Consider the following 23,459-nt stretch of genomic DNA (forward strand, 5'->3'; position numbering starts at 1 on the left):
ACTTCCTCTGAATAGACTGAGTATATTAATTATTTTGAGTGCTGTTTACTTTGGCTAAACTATGCAGCATCACACAATGCACTTCTCATTAACTCTTTTGGTGTTTGTGTGTTTGCTTTTATCTAATTCTTTGCCTTCAGGGAAGACAGTCAGCACAGCTATAGCTAACGCAACAGCGGTCATATCCGAGTCCAAGGCTCGAGGGCTGGGCAGAGGTAGTCGTATCCCTGCTCCTGCTTCCAGGATCAACAGACGCACCAGAATTCTTCCAGGCAAGGCCTCTATCCACCAACTACAACAGGCATAGCGCACAGGCTACATACTCTAGTAGCTTTGCTGAAATATTGCATAAAAACATAAATCTACTTTATATCAGGTTTCAAATATTGCACTCTTATTGCTGTACTAATTTAGATAAGAGCATTATTATTCAAAGCACACGTTATCAGTGACACCTGATATAAAATGTACCATAAATTAATGTAAAATATCTCAAATGTGTCTGGCTTGTGAACAAAAATACTTGCAAAGAAAAACAGGTTTATGAGCAGATACGCAGTTCGCTCTGTTTACCTTTTCAGGTGAATCACCTGGATTTTTTTTTGTAATCTAAGATTTTTATTCTTGTATGTTGTTTTATACTTGTTTGTGTGTGTGTGTGTGTGTGTGGTGTATATGAATATTTTGTGATTGTAGCACTTTGATATTTAATGGTTTAAAAAAAAAAACATCATTAGCAACATAGCCAAAAGTGAAAAGTAGTCTTTGAAAAGAAAGCAAAAAATTCTGTCCAAGAGATTTTCAGATAGATTCTCATTGCATCTGATTCACATAATGCAGTTCAATTTCCTGCAGCACTCGCCTTTCAGCATTTAGTTAGCAAACGAACAAAAATGTAGTTTTTCTTGAAGAAGGCTTATTCAAGTTGCAGAACTGCCTTGGTGCTTCTCAGAGAATCGGGACTTGGAACAGAGATGTTGCCAATACATGAGGCTATGACTGGGAGAATAAAGAGCCATAAGGGATATAAATGCTATTAGACTATTTTTTCATATTAGTTCTATCAAACGATTAATCACGATTAATCAAATCCAAAATAAGAGTTTTTGTGTACATAGTATATGTGTGTGTACTGTGTATATTTATTGTGTAAATATAAAAACACACACATACATATATATATATATATATATTAGGAAAAAGGGTGTGTTAAATATATTTATATATAATATAAATTATATGAATGTAAATATGTGTCGCTGGACCACAAAACCAGTCTTAAGTAGTATATTTGTAGCAATAGCCAAACATACATTGTATGGGTCAAAATTATAAATGTTTCTTTTATGCCAAAAATCATTTGGATATTAAGTAAAGATCATGTTCCATGAAGATATTTTGTAAATTTTACTACCATCAATATATCAAAACTTAATTTTTGTTTAGCAATATGCATTGCTAAGAACATAATTTGGACAACTTTAAATGCAATTTTCTCAGTATTCTGATTTTTTCTTGCACCCTCAGATTCCTGATTTTTTTAAATAGTTGCATCTCAACCAGATAATGTCCTGTCCTAACAAACCATACATTAATGGAAAGATTATTTATTCATGTATAAATCTTTATTTCTTATGGTTTTGTGGTCCAGGGTCACGTATACATGTAAATACACTACCAGGCAAAAGTTTTTGAACAGTATGATTTTTAATGTTTTTTTTTTTTTAAAGAAGTCTATTCTGCTCACCAAGCCGGCATTTATTTGATACAAACACAGCAAAAACAGTATCATTTTAAAATATGTTTACTTTTTAAAATAATACAAATTTTAAGATACTTTAAAATGTAATTGATTTCTGTGATCAAAGCTAAATTTGCATCGTTACTCCAGTGTCACATGATGATAAAGACATTTGTAATGTTACAAAAGATTTCCCTTTTTAGATAAATGCTGTTCCTCTGAACTTTGTATTCATCAAAGAAACCTGAAAAAAAATTCTACTCAGCTCTTTTCAACATAATAATAATAAATGTTTTTTGAGTAGCAAATCAGAATATTAGAATGATTTCTGAAGGATCATTTGACTGGAGTAATGATGCTTAAAATTCAGCTTTGAAATCACAGGAATAAATTATATTTTACAATATATTAAAGTAGGAAAAAGTTATTTTAAATAGTAAAAATATTTCTAAATTTTACTGTTGAACTTTGGATCAAATACATGCAGGCTTGGTGAGCAGAAGAGACTTATTTAAAAGCATCTTACTGTTCAAAACTTTTGACTGGTAGTGTATACATGCAAATATTTTTTAAATATATACTGTGTGTGTGTGTGTGTGTATTTATATATACATGGAAAATATACACATAGTACACATTATGTACACAAACTTTTATTTTGGATGCGATTTAATCACGATTAATCACTTGACATATTTCATATGTTTGGTCTTTGCATTTGCTTCAGTATTAGAAAAACTCTTGGCCTTGTTTGTTGGTGCATAAACGTTTTAGTCACGTGTGATGTGTTAAATCACAGCTGTACTATTGATTGTGTTAAAAAGGTAATGCTTTAGTCTAGTCGTGCTTATAAAATCATCGAGACTTAAGATACAAAACAACAGGATTGCAGTCAGAGTGGAGTAGACTGCTCCCGTGCCTGAAAATAAGCCATAATGTCATTTTTTAAAGTATTTGCATATAGTGAAGTTTGAACACAAGTATGCAGTCAGAGTTTTCCTACAGTCAAAGGACTTCAGAGAGTTTTTTTTAAAGGTACAACCCTAATAGTCTTTAACAGTATGTTATACTGGATTTAAACAAACCAGTTTAGAAAATTTTGAAAAAATTCCAGCTTAGAGGTGTTTCTTTTTAAGATTCTCATGGGTGACATAATGCATTGTCTGTAGTTACTACAGCTCATTGTGGAGACATGCATTATATAACTGACATGAATCAACCCCTGCAGATTTGATTCATTCATGTGGCATTACAAAAATGTCTGATATTTAAATATGACTGGAGAGTATGCTTTAAAAGTGAAAGATTTGCACAGATGACTGACACATGCCCAATAGTATTAATTTTGCAGTCAAACGTTTAAATATTTATACTATATAATATAGAGAGATGATATTGGTAGAGTATAATAGATTTTTTTTAGTTTTTTTGTGGAGTGTGTTTGCTTTATTTTAGTTATAGTACCAGAATTAAGAAGCACAGCAGAGTTTTTGTCTATCATGGTTGATAATGTTGCACTAATGTGTATTGTCAGATTTCAAGGACATGATTGCAAGCTTCCTTTGGGAACCCTAAATTAATTCACTGGCCATTTAGAAACTACTTTATATGGTGCAGTCTGGATACTTTCCATTTTTCACAGATGTACTGTTCACAGCTTTAATGTTCTCTGTACAGACTAAGTGTTTGTTGCAATGCAATTTAAGACATTGCAAAACAAGAGTTTGAATATTTATACTGATTATAATTTTAATTGTGTTACGTTACCACACATTAATAATTATAAACCCCTCAGCTCTATGTGCATTGATAAACACAGAAGCTAAAATCTGCTTTGTAGCTTTATTTGTTAGAAGCTGTTTTAATAAATGTATAAATGTATTTAATTAAAATTGAAGTCAAATGCTTGTTTTTTTTTTTTCTGTAATAGGGCTGTCAAACAATTAATGGTGAATAATTACATCCAAAAATAAAAGTTTATGTTTACACATATGTGTGTACTGTATATATATATATATATATATATATATATATATATATATATATATATATATAAGACACACACATGTCTATATATTAAGGTAAAGTATTTTATATTTATATATAAAATATTTAATTTTTATATAATCTAAATTATATATATATATATATATATATATATATAATTTTTTTTTTTTTAAATATATATGTATGTGTGTGTATTTATACATATTAACTATGCACAGTAAACACTTTTTTTTTTGATACGATTAATCACGATTAATCAATTGTCAGCCTTAAAGAACACTCATTATATTTAGCTTTGTAAAAATTATTTGACTGTGACACAAACACCAAACCAAAACAGTTCATCTGACAAATGGTTAATGTTAAGAGTATGTCATGCAATGTTATTCACCCAAAAACGGAAATGATGCAGATCAGTGTAAAAGCACCAAAGGAGTAAAGAATGACTTCAGTTTCACACTGTTGCTTACATAAAGCTACTATACGTTGCAGAATGACTTTAGAATATGTGGAATATTGCGGATGGCACATGAAATCATTTTTAATAGGTTAATCATACTTTCATGGTGCTAAAAGCTAGCCTCCATTCATTAGGACATTATTCGAAATGTCTTCTATTAAATTTCTTTTAGTGTTTGGTGCATCATATTTGGCATAAAAATCTTTTTAAATGTACTTATACGTTTTATATTTTCTCCTTATTAGATTTTTCACACGTGTGTGTGTGTGTGTGTGTTAATGTTATGTGTGTTAATGTATGTTGGTTTCAAACACATTTTAAATAAACATTGTGTGAATTCTCTAAAATTCCAAAGTTGTTTAGCAAACACAACAATAAAACCACACTAGCATACATGACATATTCACTTAAGCAAACATTGTGACAGCTTGCCCCCGGTCTTTAGCTTATAATGGACATAAATGAGACGATTCAGTTTGTTTGTTACCTGTAGATGACAAGAAATGTAATTTATTACATCAGACAGTTGATAACACAAGCAGCCATCATCTTTACAAAATTACAAAAAGAAAACATGAGCATTACAAAAAAATCTTTATAAATACTCGTCTATTCATATTACGACTTGTCTGGCGCAGCTCAATTCGTCGCTTTGAACAAGCGTCCACATTTGCAGCAGCTCCTGCGGAAAGAGTTTGTGCACCACGATAAGGTTGCGAAAGAAGCACGGCTCCCGGTTCAGAGGAGTCACTTTCCGCTTAATGATCCCAAATGTCCGGAAGCCCAGATGCAGCTCGGGGACGATCTTCAGCTTCTGCAGGCACATGCCCAAAAACACATCATCAATGGGGTAAAGCTCCACGCTCTCAGAAACCACAAAGAGCTTGTGGGCCACCTGAGAAGACATGAGAAATCCTCCCCCACCCAAATAAGGTGGATAGCGTTTATCATACAACTCTTTGGGAATGAAGTATTTACTCTGGCGGTTTCTGATCGGTTTGGCTTCTAAAATGGTATCTCCAACGATGAGGTTTTCCACCCTGTTCTCCTCCACCCGAAAACCAATTAGTTCCACGAGGTTCTTGGTGTGGACAAAAACGTCATCGTCCCCTTTGAAGACGAAAGGAACTCCACTGCAGTAGATGTTAAACCATCTCAGAAAGTTCACCTCTTTTAAGGTGAGGTTGTAGAAGGTGTCCATAAAGTCCCACTGTAGGATATCCCCGTAGGTTCGGTCTTCATATTTGACCAGGGCTTGTAAATTTCGTGCGTCTTTGCCAGTGGCTGGAGTGCCTAATAAAAATAGTGTTTTGATTTTCAAGCCCTGGATTTCTTGCTCCTTTCCCCAGGTTTGCCTCACGGCTTCTCGCCGGTCATGTTCTTCGATAACCGATTTGACCACGACCAGAACATCCACGTCGCCGCTGCACTTCTCCGGGTGATTCAGCAACATTGGGAAGTATCTGCAATGTCTGTGCAAGACAAATTCGTGGAACCTGGGGCCCAGACGACGGAACCAGGCTTGGGACTTTATCGTGGAATTTTCACGACACTTAATTTTATTCACGTCCCATTTTCGTGGCACGGGTTTTCCAACCGGCGCCACGGCATTAACGTCAGATGAATTTTCAAAAGTCTTTATGCTTTTACATGTGGGGCCACACCATTTGCGTTTCGCGTCGACTTTGACATCTTTAAAACTCGTGTCCACGGTTATTAACTTCTGAAGCATCAATAAAGTAGCAAAAATTAAAGTCAGGCTGACCGCAGTCCTTAAATTCTTTTTCTTCCGACAGAAGAATTCCATTACGCACGGGCTCCACAGAGAGCAGTTAATTTGGGTGGCCAGTGGATTTGTCATGAAAAGTCAGTCAGGTCCGCTGTAATTAATTTCCCAAGTGTTATGGAAATATACAAATGAGTGAATAGTCCATAAAAAGGCATTTTGATAAAGCTGAAAAACTCCTCTTCGCTTTCCTCGTGTCAGGCTAAGTTTTAAGTCCCGTCATAAATTGTCGCAACAGGTTCTTCTCGCTTCAAGCTGCATCGTTGAACTGCTGAAAATGGGAGGCAGTCATCCTGTAAAACAATCGGCCGTCTGCCCTCCTCTCTTCTCCACCTTCACGACACCTACCTGCTACAGGCTCTCTGATTACACACGACAGCTGTGCAAGCGTCGTAAATGAGGGTCCCCCGAGAAGCGTTTGAGTGAGAGCTACTTACGTATTCAGTGTATGTAAATATTGGAGTTGAGACAACTTCTCGTCTTTTTAAAGGTTTGTAACCCACTTTTCACGTCCCTCTCACAAGCCCACTCAGAAAGATGCTTGAAGATGTCAAGGACTTGATTAGCACTAAACTCGTAATTTTAGTTTTTAGCTCCCCCGTGTGGTGCACAGCCGTATACATATAGGGTTAGTCAACACGAATTTACTGTCAAGACATATAGGCCCATCTGTGGAAGCCCGTTTCAGCCACTGAAAAAAAAACAATCTTACAATTCCGACTTTTTTCTTAGAATTGTGAGATATAAACTCACAATTATTATAAAACTATAAAGTCGCAATTCTGTGAACATATCAGTCTTCTTTTTCTCCTCAGAACCGCACTATAACTCGCAGTTGTGAGTTTATATCCAGCAATTCTGACTTTATAACTCAAAGTTCTGAGAAAAAAGTCAGAATTGTGAGTTTATATTACGCAATTTTGAAAAAAAAAAAAAAAAGTCTTGTAAAGAATTGTAAACTCGCAAATGCCATAAAAAGTTGCAATTACTTTTTTCTTCATTTTTTTATTCAGTGGGGACCCGGGCTTCTAAACATATCCTCGTATTTTTCAAAATGGAAGTAAGGCCATAGAGACTTCCGGTAAACCTGTTTGCACTACAAACCATTGTGTTCATAATTAAGATAATACACTAAAACAACATGGTAAGACACACTAATTTACAATATAAATCAGCAGAGCGAGCTGTTTTGTACAGCTAAAAATTGCTGAATGTGGATGAGACCTAAAGCAAGACCCATAAAATTTACAAATGGCCATGCCCACTGGCAAAAATAAGGTGGACAGAGGACTTACAGTTGAGGTTAAAACTTTACATCTTGCAGAATCTGCAAAATATTAATTATTTTATCAAAATAAGAGGGATCATACAAAATGCATTTAAGTTTTTTTTTCTTGTTAAGTACTGACCTAAATAAGATATTTTACATAAACTGTTTTTTTTAAACGCTTTCCAACAATGACTGTATGATTTCTGAGATCCATCTTTTTACACTGGGGACAACTGAGGGACTCATGTGCATGCAACTATTACAGAAGGTTCAAACGCTCATTAAGAGCCAGGGGTGTAACCGTTTGAACAGAATGAAGGTATGTACATTTTTCTTATTTTGACTAAATCTCATTTATCATTTAGTACAACCGCTCAGAAGCTTCTGAAGATACTTACCAGAAGACAAAATAAGTTACATTTATCCTGATCCTATCCAAATTCAGTGTTTTCAAATCTTTTGGTCTGTATTAAAGAAAAAATCCTGGGCCTGTATGTATAAAACTTCTCAGAAATGCTCTTAAGAATAGTCTAAAACTTTGACTTAAGTGTCAAAAATTCTTAGTAAAAGTAGGACACTTTTTAATTAAGAAGCTAAAAGCAACTTTAAGTGAAGTCTAAGACTGATTCTTAAGTGTTGTGAACCAGAGGTGGGACCAAGTCATTGTTTTGCAAGTCACAAGTAAGTCTCGAGTCTTCGCATTCAAGTCTCAAGTCAAGTCCCAAGTCAAGTCCCAAGTCAAGACGAGCAAGTCCAAGTCGAGTTGCAAGTCCTCAACTTTAAGCTTCAAGTCCTAAACAAGTCACTATAGTGCTGTTTGCCCAAATTAATGTCTCTGTATTAATTACTACAGTAAATTTTAAGTCAATGATAGACAGTAGATGTAATTATAAAAGATGGGCTATAATAATTAGTGGTGTTTCATTGAGGAATTAATCATTGTTTGTGATCAAATATAGGCCAATTGAATTACTAATTTATTTTAAGTCCACTGTTTCATTGTTAACAATTCAGTGATTTTAATGAATCAGTTGAGTCAAATATTTAATAATACGTAATATAGACATTCATTTGTCGCGAATTCATCTATTTCTTTAAAGACATGAAAGTGATTGGCTGGTGAACAGGAAGAATAGAGTGAACTTAGGATACAGGCTATTCCACGTGAAAAAATACATACATTTTGAAAGGTTTAGACAATTATTAGGCTACTGCTGTTTCACTATACATCGCGTTTCGTCTTATTATTATAAGTGGTTTATAGTGATTATGTGTAATTTAAATGTCAAAGGGGCCGTTGTCGCGTCTTTTGCGCGCTCAAGTTCGTTATTTCAAATGTAGACGCGCAAACATAACGAATGCACTTCAAAACAAAGTTTTCATATATAAATTCAGGAATCACGAATATGATAATATTCGTACAAAATAATACAAAATAATATTATTTTATATATATTAATCTTATAGCTATAATAGTTGTATCAAATGAATAAGGAAATTATAGTGCTTTGAATTTATTAAGTAATGTTTAATTTTGTTCATTTCGCTCTCTGGAAATGTAAAGAAAAAATACAGTTTTTACTTGAAATTAATTTTTAATCCCTGGTTTTAAGCATATACATGAGATAATTTATATATTATTGCTTGAATAAACGTTTAAAAACAGAGCTAGAAATTTTATAATTAAGGAAATTAAACAGACCTAGGCATTTGAAAAGACAGTGAAATGTGTCTAATAATTCCAAAAAGAAAGAGAAGCATTGGACATAATCAAAATATTTGAGACATTTATTAGGAATACCATTTTCTTAACAATTAAGATGCTGCATGTGTTTATCCAGTCTAATCGAAGTGTGCGTCTCTTCCCCGACTTTCCCAACAAAAATCCCATCCCCTCTCAGAAAATACATAAAGCTGGCATTACTGAGCTATATGCGTTTAGAAGTAGCCTATTAAAATGGTACAATGGCATTGCTCGTTGGGAAATCGGGCATTTTGTCCCGCGTCAGCATTTATTCAACAGTTAATAACGCTCAACATTCAAAAGCTAAATATCATTCAGCCAGTAAAGTGTAGGTCTATGTATTTCATATAAAATTGTATCTAGTACTATATAAATTACAAAGGTTTAATTGGCATCTTTATTTCAAACGACCCGACCGACCGCGACCGAATATCATTAAAAATATTTTTTGGATGACTCGTAACCACGGGTGACTGTAGGCACCCGCTCATTTTGGATCAACCCGCGCGCATCACTGCTACAGAGCGGTATGGAAAGAAAGAGAAAGCAGCGAGTCTAGCGTTTTCACACGTTTATAGGCTCGACATGTGAACGGCCCCTAAAACATTAAATATCTTGAACATTATGTGGATAAAAACATTACAAGCGCTCACTTAGCGAGTCCCTCTCTGGCTCAGTGCCAAAAGCTGCGCTAATCATACCAGTGCGCTTCAGCCCAAAATTGATCAGATCTCTCCGAAGTTTTTCTTTAGAAGACTTGCCGAGTCACAGGGTTCAAGTCCAAGTCAAGTCTCGAGTCATTGCTGTTAAAGTCTAAGTCGAGTCCCGAGTCTTCTTTGATTTTGTCAAGTCAAGTCACAAGTCATCAAATTTGTGACTTGAGTCTCGAGTCATGGACTCGAGTCCACAACTCTGTTGTGAACTAAGGACTACAATAATGTCAACCCAAAATGGCTGCTCTTGACCTCTGAAACAGCCAACAGTGAGCCTGCTCATGTGAAGTCACAGCAGCACAACACCAATCATTTGATGTCACTGCAATAAAATCACTATTTGATATTTTAATGTATTTTTTAAATGCTTTGCATTGTGCAGAATTATCACAGATTTAAAATCCTTTTCTGTTGGTGTGTCTCCTTGTTTACAGTTGGAGCTATGATATCAACAAGTGTCTTGTTTCAGTCAGTTGGAAAGTCAATGAACTGCTATATTGTAGTGGCTAGAAGAAGAAAAAATGTTACCGGTTTTGTAAGCATATTGCATACTTGCTTGGAGTCAATTGTTTTATTTCTGATAATAATGTAATGAAACATACCAAACTGTGCAGTCATCATTTTTGGCCAAGCTGTCATACAAAGAAATTTTAATAACCGATTATATTGTAGTTGTCAATGTTGCCAATTTAGTGATACATGTTTCGTGACTTGCTCAGCCCTTTTGAGACTTTATTTAAGCCTAGCAACAAAATCAATTTCTTAGACAAACCTTATGTAAATTACAACACTCTCCCACTGATATATTTATATAGATCTGTGAACTCACCATTATTGACCTCATACTCATCTGCAACATTTAGTGACTGTTTTAGCTACTTTCAACTGAAAGCAGTCAGCAACACTGATCAGTGTTTTTTCCCTTTCATATTTTTATGGTTCAAGTGAAATATGAGGTCATTAAAACTCTCCACACATTACTTTTGGCCACTGTTGTGTTGGTGTCACAATATTTAAGACTAATTTTTACTGGTGCATTGCTGCATTTTTTTAATTTTTCATAAAAAAAAAAAAGAAAATTCTTTAATTTGCAGTTAGAGCACTGGGGCCGTATGTATAAAGCTTCTCAGAGTCAAATTTAAGTCTTAAGTGTTTCAAAATTCTAAGAGTGACGTAATTTTACTCTTATTTCTGTACTTAAGATAAAGAGTGATTCATAAAAGTTCTTAAGTGTTAAGACTAGGTCTCAGCTCCTAAATTATTTAAGAGAGTTGGAGAGGTCTCCTAACCTAGTTAGGAGTAACACAATGGCAGCAAAAAGGAGGAAACACACACTTTACAATACACATGACATATTGGAGTTATATGATGATATGGAGTTGATAAAATGATACAATCGTGATCATCAAGCATTCTTTAATGTATTTATTTTTGTAATTGACCAAGTAATAAGCATAATAACTTAATCCACTCTACAAATCAATGCTCTGGCTGCAATAATATGTTTGTTTATTTATTTTCACTGGAAATTTTTAAAGATTGTAAAAATGCAGCAAAGCACTGGTGATGACACAGTAAGCAGGGTCTTAAATATTGTGACACTAACCTCACCAAACACATCAGTGACCAAAAGTGATTTGTGGAGGGTTTTAAAGACCTAACATTTCACTTAAACCATCAAAATATGAGAAAACACCGATCAGTGTTGCTGCTTTCAACTGAAAGTAGTTAAAACAGTCACACAATGTATCTGATGAGGATGAGGACATATTGGTGAGTTCACTGATCTATATAATATAAATATATCAGTGGGAGAGTGTTGTAATCTAAATAAGGTTTGGTCTCAAAGTCTCAAAAGGGGGAAGGACGTCAACAAATAGTGACAAAATCACTAAACTGTCAACATTGACATTGAATACAACATAATCAGTTATTAAGTTTGTGTTGGTCCTCTCTTGTTTTTGCATGTGTTCATAATTTCTTTTTAAGAAAAATATGACACATTTTACTGCATTATTATCAAAAAAATAAAAGTAAAACAATTGACTCCAAGCAAATATGCAATATGCTTACAAAATCAGTAACACTTTTTTCTCTCTCTTGGCCACAACTTAAAGGCAGTTTATTGACTTTCCAACTGACCGTCAAACCATGCTGCAAAACAAGAAACTTTTAAGTTTGTGGGCTTTCTTTGAGTTCTTGGAGCTGTTCACATCATTGCTCCAACTGTAAATGAGGAGACATGGATTTCAAAGCATTAATAATAATTTGTGATAATTTTCCACAATGCAAAGCATTTGTTTAAATACACTGAAATATTAAATAGTGTCTTAATTAAATGTTTGTATTGTAGTTCCATCAAATAATTGGTGTTGTGCTGCTGTGACTCACATGAGCAGACTCACTATTGGCTGATTCAGAGGTCAAGGACGACCATTTTGTGTTTCAATCATTGTAGTCCTTAATTTACAACACTTAAGTCAGAACTTAAGAATCGGTCTCAAACTTTACTGAAAGTTGCTTTTAGATTCTTTATAAAAGTCTCCTACTCTTAAAAAACTCCTACTTCTTACTAAGAATTTTTTACACTTAACTCAAAGTTTAAGACTACTCTTAAGAGCATTTCTTAGAAGTTTTATACATACGGCCCCTGATTTTGTTTTAGAGTAGAGTTAGTTTTTAAGCTTCTTACTTGGTCAGTTACAAAAAAAAAGATATTGATGATCAAGTTTGTATCGTTTTATCGATTCCGTATCATCATATAACTCCAATATGTCATATGTTCATTGTAAACTGTGTCTCCTCGTCTTTGCTGCCATCTTGTTACAACTAGGTTAGGAGACCTCTTCAGCTCTCTTAAATAATTTAGGAGCTGAGACCTAGTTTTAACACTTAGCCTTTATGAAGCACTCTTATTCTTAAATTTAGGAATAAGATTAAAATGAATTCATTCTAAGATTTTTGACACTTAACAGTGGCTTTATGCATACAGCCTCTGTTCTCATTTGCCAATGGATTTTCCTTAAGATCAGTTACACGCTGCTTGACAATGATGCCTACTGCTGACAAACTAAACAACGTTCAGAATGACAAAAGAAGTCTTTTATTTTGTTTTTGAGTAGCCCATAGTCGGTGACTAAGACTGCTCGGTGTCAAATATCTTTTTTCAAGATTTTTTTTTCACGGATATCATCATTAGAGGCTGGATCTAGTAAAACATCATATTCACGTCACAGGAGTCTTATACAGTGTGACTCATTCGACATAGTTCTACGATGAATAATTTGCCATTCCATGAAATTGAATCGCTTATACCGCTGGTGATAACTTATACAAACGGACTAGGTCTAATTGAAGAGTATCAGCGACCACCACCTCCTCAGAACATCCTGGTGAAGTTTCAACTCCATCCTCGTGATTCTGTGAAGTGTAGATTATCAGATATGGGCGGGACTTTAGCGGTCACCGGAGATAAACACTCGCAGGACTCCACGCTCGGTTTTCGACGCCGAAACTTCCAATGAGGGCGAAGCAGGTAAGACAACTTGATTCTAAATTTTTACTTTTGAGTTATGTGATATGAACCTGCACGATCACTTTCGAGTTTGCATACTTTATTGGACCGTTTACAATTCAAACTTTGTGTGAAATTTAGTTGATCGCGATACTAAAACAACATTAGTTAAAATGGTTTGGCGTGTAAACCGAGTCTCTCTTAGAGCACGTTTCCTTTTATTTTAGTATTATAGTAAAGTTGTTTTCACGGATTGTTCTAGTTAGTGAACCTTTGCCAGTAGTGGTGGTGGGGATTTTGAATCACTTAGTGAGTCGAATCTTTTGAAACAGTTTTTAGAAAGATCCGTTTACGGATTTATTTTTCCCGATTCATTTTCGAGTTTCATTTAGGCTACTTGTTTTTAATTGTGTATGCTCATCTTTTATTGTTTTACATGTTCATTCCGCACACCTTTTCTCCTGGTTGCGAACTAGACTCCTTCACATTTTTTGTCACAGTAGCTACATTTAGTTTGTTCACGAACTAAATGATTCAGTTCAGTTCATGAATGATGACTTGTTTATTGAAAATTAAGTGTTGTAGTCGGCCTTTTAAGGCTGAAAAGCAGAAAAGAGACCTCATTAAACAAAAAAAATGTCGTTGAGTGGAAACGAACAAAAAAGATTCGTTTTGCCACGCCACTCAGTAGTATAAAAAATAATTTGTGATATGTAAACGTGTGTATTATGGATCATACAATGTCCCTAATATGGATAATGCTCTCTTGTTTCAGATTGTCGTTGGGAGCCATAGACTGCGAGTGCGCGGCACTGTCTCTTTAAACGCGCCTGGTGTGAAAAGTTCAGTCAAGGTCAGTGTCAGTGTCTACCCAACCATCTCCTCCCCGCAGTTTCCGTCTGTCGGCAACAGTAAAGCGCTATAATGTAACAAGGTTTCTCACGATGTGTCATCCAAGTCTAAAACCGCGCTGATATTTTCATTATTTATTTATTACATATCTACATTTGTTACTCGACTCTTATCCGCAGAAGGCTGTGCGGAGGAGGGTTCTCCGCGGTTTGCTGCAGAGATCGGCTTCTGATATCGCGAGCGCAACGCAGCAGATGGCTGGCGACGACGGGGAGGCCAAACGTCTTCCAAAGAGACCGTTTCACGGTGAAGTAGAGGAGAACTCCAGCTCGACCATGAATGAAAACGTCAAAATTCAGCCGGGGAAAAAGACTCCGGGTGAACGGCGCGGTAAGGAGAACTCTGCCGCTAAGCGTACTGCGTTGACAAGCGGCTCTGCAGAGACGAAGATGGACCAGACTGTCATTCACAGTCCCCACACACGAGAGGATCCGAGCATTTTCTTTGACGAGGACAGCAATCACATTTTCCCTGTGGAGCAGTTCTTTGGGAACATGGATGCTGTTCAGGTAACGCTAAGTTAAAACGATTCAGAACACTTATGTTTGGGTATCAGTGCAGGAATGCGGCAAAATAGCGCTGTTTTTAAATTTTATTCAGAGCTAACGTTTGTCACCAGCAGTTACTACCTTGCTAAAAATAACAAATGTGTTTTGCAAATATAATTTAAAGTACAAATGGTCATAATTTCATGTGAACATTTTTACATATCTGGTGAAAACAGTCACGTGACCAGTTTGACGTCTGCGCAGATGCTCTAGAAAAGGAAGCATGTGCGTCAAAACGATACACATTTAAAAAAAAAAGTTTTTTTTTTTTTAATTAAAATGTCTAATGAATTACAAACAATTAATACATGTCAATTAAGAAACTCGTTGTCCAGTTTTGAATATAAGCGGAGAAAAAAAATTATGATAGCCTTTAATAATAATATGTGACCCTGGATCATGAGCGTAAAGTTTTGGAAATTGAGATTCATACATCAGCCGAAAGCTGAATAAATAAGCTTTCCATTGATGGAATATATTTGGCCGAGATACAACTATTTAAAAATCTGGAATCTGAGGGTCCAAAAAATTAAAACTATTTAGAAAATCGCCTTTAAAGTAGTCCAAATGAAGTTCTTTGCAGTGCATATTACTATTCAAAAATTAAATTGATATATTTACAGTAGGAAATTTACAAAATGTCTTTGTGGACATGATCTTTACTTAATATCTTAAATTATTTTTTATGCCAAAAAATTATTTGGCATAAAATTAAAAATAATTTTTTGTCCGGTACAATGCATTTTTGGCTGTTGCTACAAATATAAACAGCAGGTTTTTTCTTTCCTTTTTTGATAGAAAATAATAATTTTGTTAATTCAGGATGTGTTAAATTGATAAGGAATGATAGGAAAGACTTGTATTGTTAGAAAAGAACAAAGAATCCTGAAAATATCAACAACAAAAAGAATCGCATTTCCAACGTTGATAATAAATAAGCATATTAGTGTGATTTCTGAAGGATTGTGTGGTACTGAAGACTGGAGTATTGATGCTAAAAATTCAGCTTTGCATCACCGAAATAAATTAAAATGTAAAGGATATTAAAATACGCTATTTTAAATTGTAATGATATTTCACATTATTGTTTTCGGTATTTCTGATTAAATAAATGCAGCATTGATGAGCGGACGAGATGTCGTTAAGAACGTAAAAAATCTTACCGATCCTAAACTTTTAAACAGCAGGTATAAAATTTTAGAAATCGTAGAAAAATGGTTACATGAATTAAAAGTAAAAATAAGAAATATTAGTTTATTTTGTTTTATCACGTCCGTCTCTTCTACAACTGACCAATAGTAAAATGTGATTAATACTATTATTTATATATATTTTTTTAAACAAGAGTTTCCCATTGTTGTTACTATAAGAATGGGAAAAATCTCTTTTTAGAAAAGTCATGTTTCTTTTATTGGCATATTCAACAAGTAAAATACATGAACTGTTGACAGCCAATGCAGGATGTGAACTTCTATTGCCCTTTGCCCCAGTAACATTTCTCTGGTCTAAGTTAAGCTTTTCAGATAAATAACATTCAGCCAGATGGCTTTGTTTCCACACAGTAATCCTAAAATATTGAGGTTAATACAAGACCATGTAGGATTATTGCATTAAAGTCTGTTGATGCTCAGTAGGGTGTCAAAACGCAGCAGGTGTTTGATTTCATGCTGCATACACTCAATAGCCTACTGTCATTTAATGCCGTTTTGATATCTGAATATGGCTTTGTTTTAAAACATTTTGACCTGATTTGTTGCAGGAATACCCACGCAGAACCCCAGGAAGCAAGAGAATGAGTCGAAGAGCATACAGGAGCATGCATTACTATGCCAAAGAGGACAGTGAAGACGAGCAGCTATGAGACTCTTTACAGAGAAGCCATTTACAGAGAAGGAGTTTTATGCTGGTAAAAAGGACTTGATTGTTTTAAAGTTATTTTATTCCAAAAGCCTTTTTAATGTTTGAGCTAAACTGAGATGCATTGTGATGATATCTTTTTACTCATGCAGTTTTAATGAGGTACATCAACCATGGCAAAATGTTAGTGCATCCCTAATTATAAATTAAATGTGCCACACTAAAGGAATGTACAGTAAGGTTTTCAAGGTAAAACGATTATGTGATTGGGGTTTGTGCTGAAAGAAAGCTATGTAATTTCTATAACATTGTTTTCTACCACTAGTCCTTACTAATGTGTTCTGAAATGAAATACAGTTTTATCAATCAAGTGCCTCAAATTTGCTGTTTAGAATTTGAAAGCAGTTCGCTTGGACATTATGAATTTGGCACTTCTAAACATTCTCTGTTGAGAAAAAAACACTTAATATTTTAGATTTGGTGCTGTTTAATTGAAAATTAAAGCATTTGTAATTGTAGCAATTTTGACATCTTCTGATCTTTGATATGTTTATGATGTAAAGATTATTTTATTGGGTTAGTGTCTCAAATTAAGAGGGTTTTATTGTAAGATATGAAAAGTTGTAATTTTAAACCAACAATTTCAAACTGTATTATGCATGTGGCTTCTCCAGAAATTTAATTCGTCTGTATATGATGATATTTGTATAGTCTTATTTGACAGATTTGCACTAACTTCACGAGTGGCTCAAAGATGTAACATTTGTAAAATGTAGTTCCTTTTCTACCGTGTACAAATTATATGAGGTAAAAATTGTAGAAAGTGCGATTTTTGAAGTTTATATTTTTCTATTGAAGTGATAAACCAAGTGCTAATTTTTTGCTACCAAATGCTTTGTATGTACATGACATGTAATTTTTGTGGACTTATTTAATGTCAGATCTTCTGTGTATTATCATGTGGAAGCTACAATACTCCGTCCAGAGAAAATAAACCTCATTAACAGCTTTGAAAAACAACTTTTGTGTTTTATGTATATTCATGTGTCTGTTTATTTTTCAAAAATCTAAATATTGAGAAAGTTGTCCAAATTAAGTTCTTAGCAATGCATAATATTAATCAAAAATTAAGTTTTGAGATATTTATGGTAGGAAATTTACAAAATGTCTTCATGGAACACTTTCTTTACTCAATATCCTAAAGATTTTTGGCATAAAAGAAAAATCTATGTATTTTTGGCTATTGCTACAAATATACCCCTGTTACTTAAGACTTCAGTAAATTTTGTATAATAAATAAGGCTTTTGTATGCTAATGAAAGAACTACAAAACAATAACTGTACAAGATACCCTGTTTCCACAAATGCTTCATGATTCAAATAAAGACTTTTCAAGACATTTAGTTCTTAAAGTAGTAAAAATTGTAATATAAAAATATAAAATCAGTCAAAGTTATAAAATCCTGAAAAAGTCACATAATTTAAACAGAAATGTTGTTTTGGTATAAAAAATGGTGTACAACTGAAACTAAAAGTTACAATTAAAAATGCCTGGACCTGAAGCACAGTATAACAGCATAATAAGATAAAATGGCCCTGAGAATTTCAGTACTTGCATCAGTGCTTGTGATTGCGAAAGCTGAAACTTTCACGCTACGCTGCATATTTCATAAGAAGATTACGGATGTGCTTTCATTTCACAGTACTCTTGACCCGTTTGTAGATTTTTCGGGAGTCACAGCTGCGCTCATGGGCCCCTTTCTTATGGCAGACGATGTGAACCAGCTTGAGATTCTCCCTTGTGAACAACAGTTTGTAGAAATAATCCACGTTTATATCACCGCTCTTATTGCTCTTCAGCGCCTCAGCGAGTGTGGGCATGATGGTCCTCTTCTTTTCTATCCTAAAAAAAAAACACCAGGTTTTTCATTTCAGATTGTTATTCCTTATCCCAAAACTTAATTTTACATAACGTTATCTTTATTATAGGTGCTAAATACTGATATTTTGATATTAAAGAATTAGTTCACTTCCAAAATAAACTTTTTTTTCTCCTAATTTGCTCACCCCCATGTCATCCAAGATGTTCATGTCTTTCTTTCTTGAGTCGAAAAGAAATTAAAGTTTTTGAGGAAAACATTCCAGGATTTTTCTCCATATAGTGGACTTCAAAGGGGGATCAGCAGGTAGAAGGTCCAAACTGCAGTTTCAATGCAGCCTCAAAAGGCTCTACACGTTCCCATTTGAGTAATAAGGGTGTAATAAAAAAATTAAAAAAAGTATTTCATACTTTTAAACCGTAAATGCTCGACTTCACGCATCACATAATCATGTTGGAAAGGTCACATGCAGTAAGTTCTCCATCTGTGTACTCCGGTTCAAAAAGGTAAGGTAGGGGGAAAAAAGCAATCTTATTTTCTCATTCAACTTCAAAATTGTTTGACATTGTTTTTCTTTATGTGAAAGTTCTTTGCATGTTTGCTTTGTTGACACTCAGTCAGCACACGGTTCAACTTACGGTTCGGTTTGTATCACGGTTTCGGTACGGTTCAGTATGTGCTATGTTGAGGGAAAATAATTAAAAGTAAAGAAATAAGAATAACCTAACTACAACATCACAAATATATTCAATAGAGTAAAATACAAATAAAATAAACTGATTTTTAGTTTTTTTTTTTTTTTTAGGTAGGTCTAACATTAGTTTTTAGGTACAGAAACTGAATCAAATGTAAAAAAGCATTGCATTATAAATTGAAGTTTATTAAAGTTACAAAAGCTATTTAATCAAGAGCAGTGAGTGATTTCCTTGTTGTTGCTATTTGGTATATGTTAAGAAATTGCTGTCAATTTAAGAGAATGCACTGTTCCAATGCGCTAATACTTAAGGTTTAGCCGGCTATGTCTGCTAGGATACTTGCCAAGATGGGAAATTTGTCCATTCAAACACAATAAAAGAGCTTCATATTTGCGCGCGTCGGATGAGCGCACACACAGATCTTCTCACTTCTCACTGCGCGCGCCAGTTTGCGTTTAATGGCTCTTAAATGTTGAACAAAGCTTAAATGAGTTTAGTTTAAATCCAGATAGCAATGTGTGCTGTTCAGGTCTCACCTGCACACGAGCGCTATCAGCACCCAGGAGACGACGGAATAAATGACAGCTCATATTCCAGCATACGGCACTCGGACTGAACAAGAATGGTTTGTCCACGTTTTTTATTTAATCGCTGTTGTTGTAACGTATTGGGAAGCCAGAATGCGCATCCATCAACAGAAACATGCATTAGCCGAACCCTGTTTGTTTTACATTTTGTTAACTTATTTAAAACATATTACAGATGCGTTGTCAGTTTTAAGTTGAACCGCGGTCCTGGTGCGCACCGAACCGTGGGAGGAAAAAACAGAGAACCGTTGCACCCCTAGTCGGCACTTTCACCTACATTACGCTTGTCCTTTCCAACATGATTACATAATGCATAAAGTCATGGATGCAGAGCTAGTGCAAGATGAGCATTTGTAGTTAAATTACAAACATTTTTTTTATTATTTGTTTCACTAGATAAGATCCTTATTTCTCTGCTGGGATCGTGTAGAGACCTTTGAAGCTGCAGTGAAACTGCAATTTGGACCTTCAACTTGTTGGCTCCCACTGAAGTCCACTATATGGAGAAAAAAAAACCTGGAATGTTTTCCTCAGAAACCTTAATTTCTTTTCGACTGAAGAAAGGAAGACATGAACATCTTGGTTGACATGATGGTGAGTAAATTATCTGGAAAACTTTATTCTGAAAGTGAAGTAAGCCTTTAAAATGTACATCAAGATTTTGTGTACCTTTTTAATAAACATTTATATTTGAGATTTACTACTCACAGGTGGTCCAGATTCCAGGTGCTGAATAGGATTCTGCTCTCGCGGTTCCCGTACGGGTTTATTGAGTGAAGAAATGTGCAGTTCTTCTCATCAAAGGCACCCTGTTAGTGCAAATAAAAACTATTGTACCACTCTGATAAAGCAGTTAATGAGATGTTTTAGATTTTATGTTTCATTATCTTCCTTCAAAGAAAAAGGATTCTATACTGAAATGACTAAATGACAGCACCTGGCAGGTGAACCAGCCCTCTTCAGTGCAGAGCCTGTGGATGTCCTTCTCCGATCTGTCAAAATAGGTGCCATTATATCGAGCAGCCTTCAGTTTCTCTGACAGCTTCTCCACCACCTTTTTATATTCACTTTTTGTCTTGGCATTTGGAATATTCTGCGTATATCCATCAGCCTGCAGAAAGTGAACAATATATTTCTTTCAGAATAATGACAGGTCTCCTTTGCTAAATAGATATAAATATAAAATTGCTAAATAAATATAAATAATTTCTTCAATATTTCAAAAACTAATATCGAAAGCACAACTGAGTGCTGCTTGTCAAACCTCTTTCAAATATCCACGGATTCTGCTCTCACAGTTATACTTCATGTAAGCACACTTGGTTTTAAACCGGGAATCAATACCTGACATAAAGACATGAGAACAACATGAGAAAATTGGAAAAACACACACAGAAGCAATACATTTTAGTATATGACAGGTACTTTATACAGTCATATTATTTATATTCATTTTTTTTAAATAAATAAATTACTACCACGGTCAAGGCACAGAAATTTAATAAGGACATTGTTAAAATAGTCCATGTGACAGAGAAGAAATCGTTGTATAAAGTCGTTCTTTTTGTTTTCGTTGAGCAAAAAAGTATTCTCATAGCTTCATAAAATTACAGTTAAACCACTGATGTCAAATGGATTATTTTAACAATGTCCTTACTACGTTTCTGTGCCTTAACTGTGGTAGTACCCTTGCTGTCTATGGAGGGTCAGAGAGCTCTCAAAATTCATTAAGAATATTTTAAGTTGTGTTCTGAAGATGAATGAAGGTCTTACAGGTTTGAAACGACATGAGGGTGAGTCATTAATGACAGAATTTTCATTTTGGAGTGAAATACCCCTTTAAAGTACATACAGTAAAAGCCTGTACAATATGTTCTCTCCCCTCATTTACCTTCAAACCAGTCCTTGTCATGATCTCTGCTTTCCACCTCTGAATTATCCCTCAGGTTCCGCAAAAGGTCTCCCAGTATTCGGCGTCGTTTGGGAGAATGTTCACCTGACAGAAGATCTTTTGCTGCGCTCATCAGAAGGTCTGTGTCTCTGTCCAAACCCAGGACTTGATTTATTTCATGAACAACTGTACAGAATGAAAAGCCAAAACAAATGATTTCTAATTGGTCACAATGTTATCGGTTATAATATTCAAGCTGTGTTTTCCAGTTTCAGGATAACTGTCAGTCAATGAAATTCACTCACGTCCATTCCAGCTCTGTCCCTCAGGCAGGAGAACAAGTTCTGTGTTATCAGGAAGATTCTGCAAATACTCTTCGGTAACTACCGTCCCATCCTCGTATAAGCAGACCTGTACCCTGGAGCTGGATACCTGTGTATGAAATATGAGTTATGGATATCTGGTAGCCAGTGTTGGGTAGTAACTACTTGTAATTTAGTTACTGTAATAATATTACTTTTTGCAGTAACTAGTAGTGAAACTAATTACTAATAAGATTTCAGTAATAATATTACAGTTACCATCCATAAAACAGCTTAGTTACTTTAATGCCTCAACCCCGCAAATATGAAGAAATATGTTGTTAGTAACATTCTAAGAATTTTACGTGGAAGATAAACAGTTACAACTTCTCTGTGAGGCATGAAGAAACAGTAATGCAACTAGTAGTCTAACTAATTACTGTTGCCAGAAAGTAATAAGTAAAGTAACAATATTACTTTTTAAAGGAGTAACTAGTAATTAGTAATAAATTACGTTCTTTGAGTAACAAGCCCAACACTGCTAATAATAGCATCTGCATCCAAACACTTTGTACTGTAATTACACTGTATCAGTTATTTATACCTTTAATAAATGACATCCTTTTTTAACCAGGTCCTTCAGGTTAGAAGCTGCAATTCCGTATTTTTTGGCCTGGTTGGCACTTCTGATTTTAACCAGCTTTGGTTTTGTTATTTTGTGCATATTTTCTTTTCCGCAAATGTTACAGTTTCTCTTTCGCCGAATGTCAGCAAACAACGACAAGACGCGCGTTGCCACCTCGTGGATGAACATGAAAATAACACGGACATGTTTAAACAACATCAAACAGAGAATAAAATAAAAGATAAAAAGCAAAATAGTAATATACATTTTAAATATTTAACGCTAAAAAATGTTAATGTGAAAGAGCGGTTCATTTTGTATTCCGAAACCCAGAGAATTAGCAGCCATAGATTACCTCAGAAGCCTATTAAACAGCCTTTCAGTTTATGAGTAAAATAAGTAAGGTGGTAAACATTACTTTGAAAGATTACTTTGAAAGTTTTATCAACTATATCATTATTATTAATATTATTATCATTTTAAATAACTATGGCTTCAGAATTCACCTTGGTTAAAAGAGAAGTTCACTTCCAGGATGAAAATTTCTTGTTAATTTACTCACCCCCAATATTTTTTTTTTTCATATAGTTAATTGCAATGGTGGCCAATGGGTTGAAGGTCCAAATTGCAGTTTCAATGCAGCTTCAAAGGGCTCTAAAAAATCCCAGCTGAGAAATAAGGGTCATATAGTAAAATATAATTGGTCATTTTCTACAAAAAAAATAAATTTATATACTTTTTCAACCACAAATGCGGTCTTCACGCATTGCGTAATCATGTTGAAAAAGTCACACATGGTTAAGTTCTTCGTCTGTGTGCTTTGGTTAAAAAAGGTAGGGTATGGTGAAAAACTGCATCTCATTTTCGCCACCAGCTACAAAATCGTCCAGCATTGTTGTTTTACCTTTTTTTGTAAAGGGTGTTTGA

General features: G+C 34.6%; 4 protein-coding genes across 5 annotated transcripts in view; 2 read left to right on the top strand and 2 right to left on the bottom strand.

The window, feature by feature from the left end:
- cep104 (centrosomal protein 104) overlaps positions 1–3,015 on the top strand; it is a 34,557-nt gene extending 31,542 nt beyond the window's left edge. For both annotated transcript variants that reach the window (XM_073818876.1, XM_073818877.1), the window contains exon 22: positions 141–3,015. In XM_073818876.1, the coding sequence (XP_073674977.1) occupies positions 141–307 (167 nt within the window). In that variant the 3' untranslated portion in view covers positions 308–3,015. The remainder of the gene's footprint in view (positions 1–140) is intronic.
- A 1,777-nt stretch (positions 3,016–4,792) lies between these two features.
- b3gnt7l (UDP-GlcNAc:betaGal beta-1,3-N-acetylglucosaminyltransferase 7, like) lies at positions 4,793–6,247 on the bottom strand. Its single transcript, XM_073819742.1, has one exon. The coding sequence runs from the start codon at positions 6,067–6,069 to the stop codon at positions 4,822–4,824; it is 1,248 nt and encodes a 415-aa protein (XP_073675843.1). The 5' UTR covers positions 6,070–6,247; the 3' UTR covers positions 4,793–4,821.
- Positions 6,248–13,181: 6,934 nt separating this feature from the next.
- Positions 13,182–17,572, top strand: c15h1orf174 (chromosome 15 C1orf174 homolog). The gene is made up of 4 exons (XM_073819048.1): positions 13,182–13,256; positions 14,011–14,088; positions 14,267–14,656; positions 16,455–17,572. The coding sequence occupies exons 1-4, from the start codon at positions 13,242–13,244 to the stop codon at positions 16,554–16,556; spliced, it is 585 nt and encodes a 194-aa protein (XP_073675149.1). The 5' UTR covers positions 13,182–13,241; the 3' UTR covers positions 16,557–17,572.
- dffb (DNA fragmentation factor, beta polypeptide (caspase-activated DNase)) lies at positions 17,128–22,655 on the bottom strand. Its single transcript, XM_073819047.1, has 7 exons — positions 22,512–22,655; positions 21,911–22,037; positions 21,606–21,791; positions 20,979–21,058; positions 20,652–20,825; positions 20,423–20,523; positions 17,128–18,455 (listed from the first exon to the last, which is right to left on the bottom strand). Exons 1-7 carry the CDS (start codon positions 22,629–22,631, stop codon positions 18,245–18,247), a joined length of 999 nt encoding a protein of 332 aa, XP_073675148.1. The 5' UTR covers positions 22,632–22,655; the 3' UTR covers positions 17,128–18,244.
- Positions 22,656–23,459: the final 804 nt, after the last annotated feature.

This window comes from Garra rufa, chromosome 15 (genome assembly GCF_049309525.1).
Source record: "Garra rufa chromosome 15, GarRuf1.0, whole genome shotgun sequence".
NCBI lineage: Eukaryota > Metazoa > Chordata > Actinopteri > Cypriniformes > Cyprinidae > Garra > Garra rufa.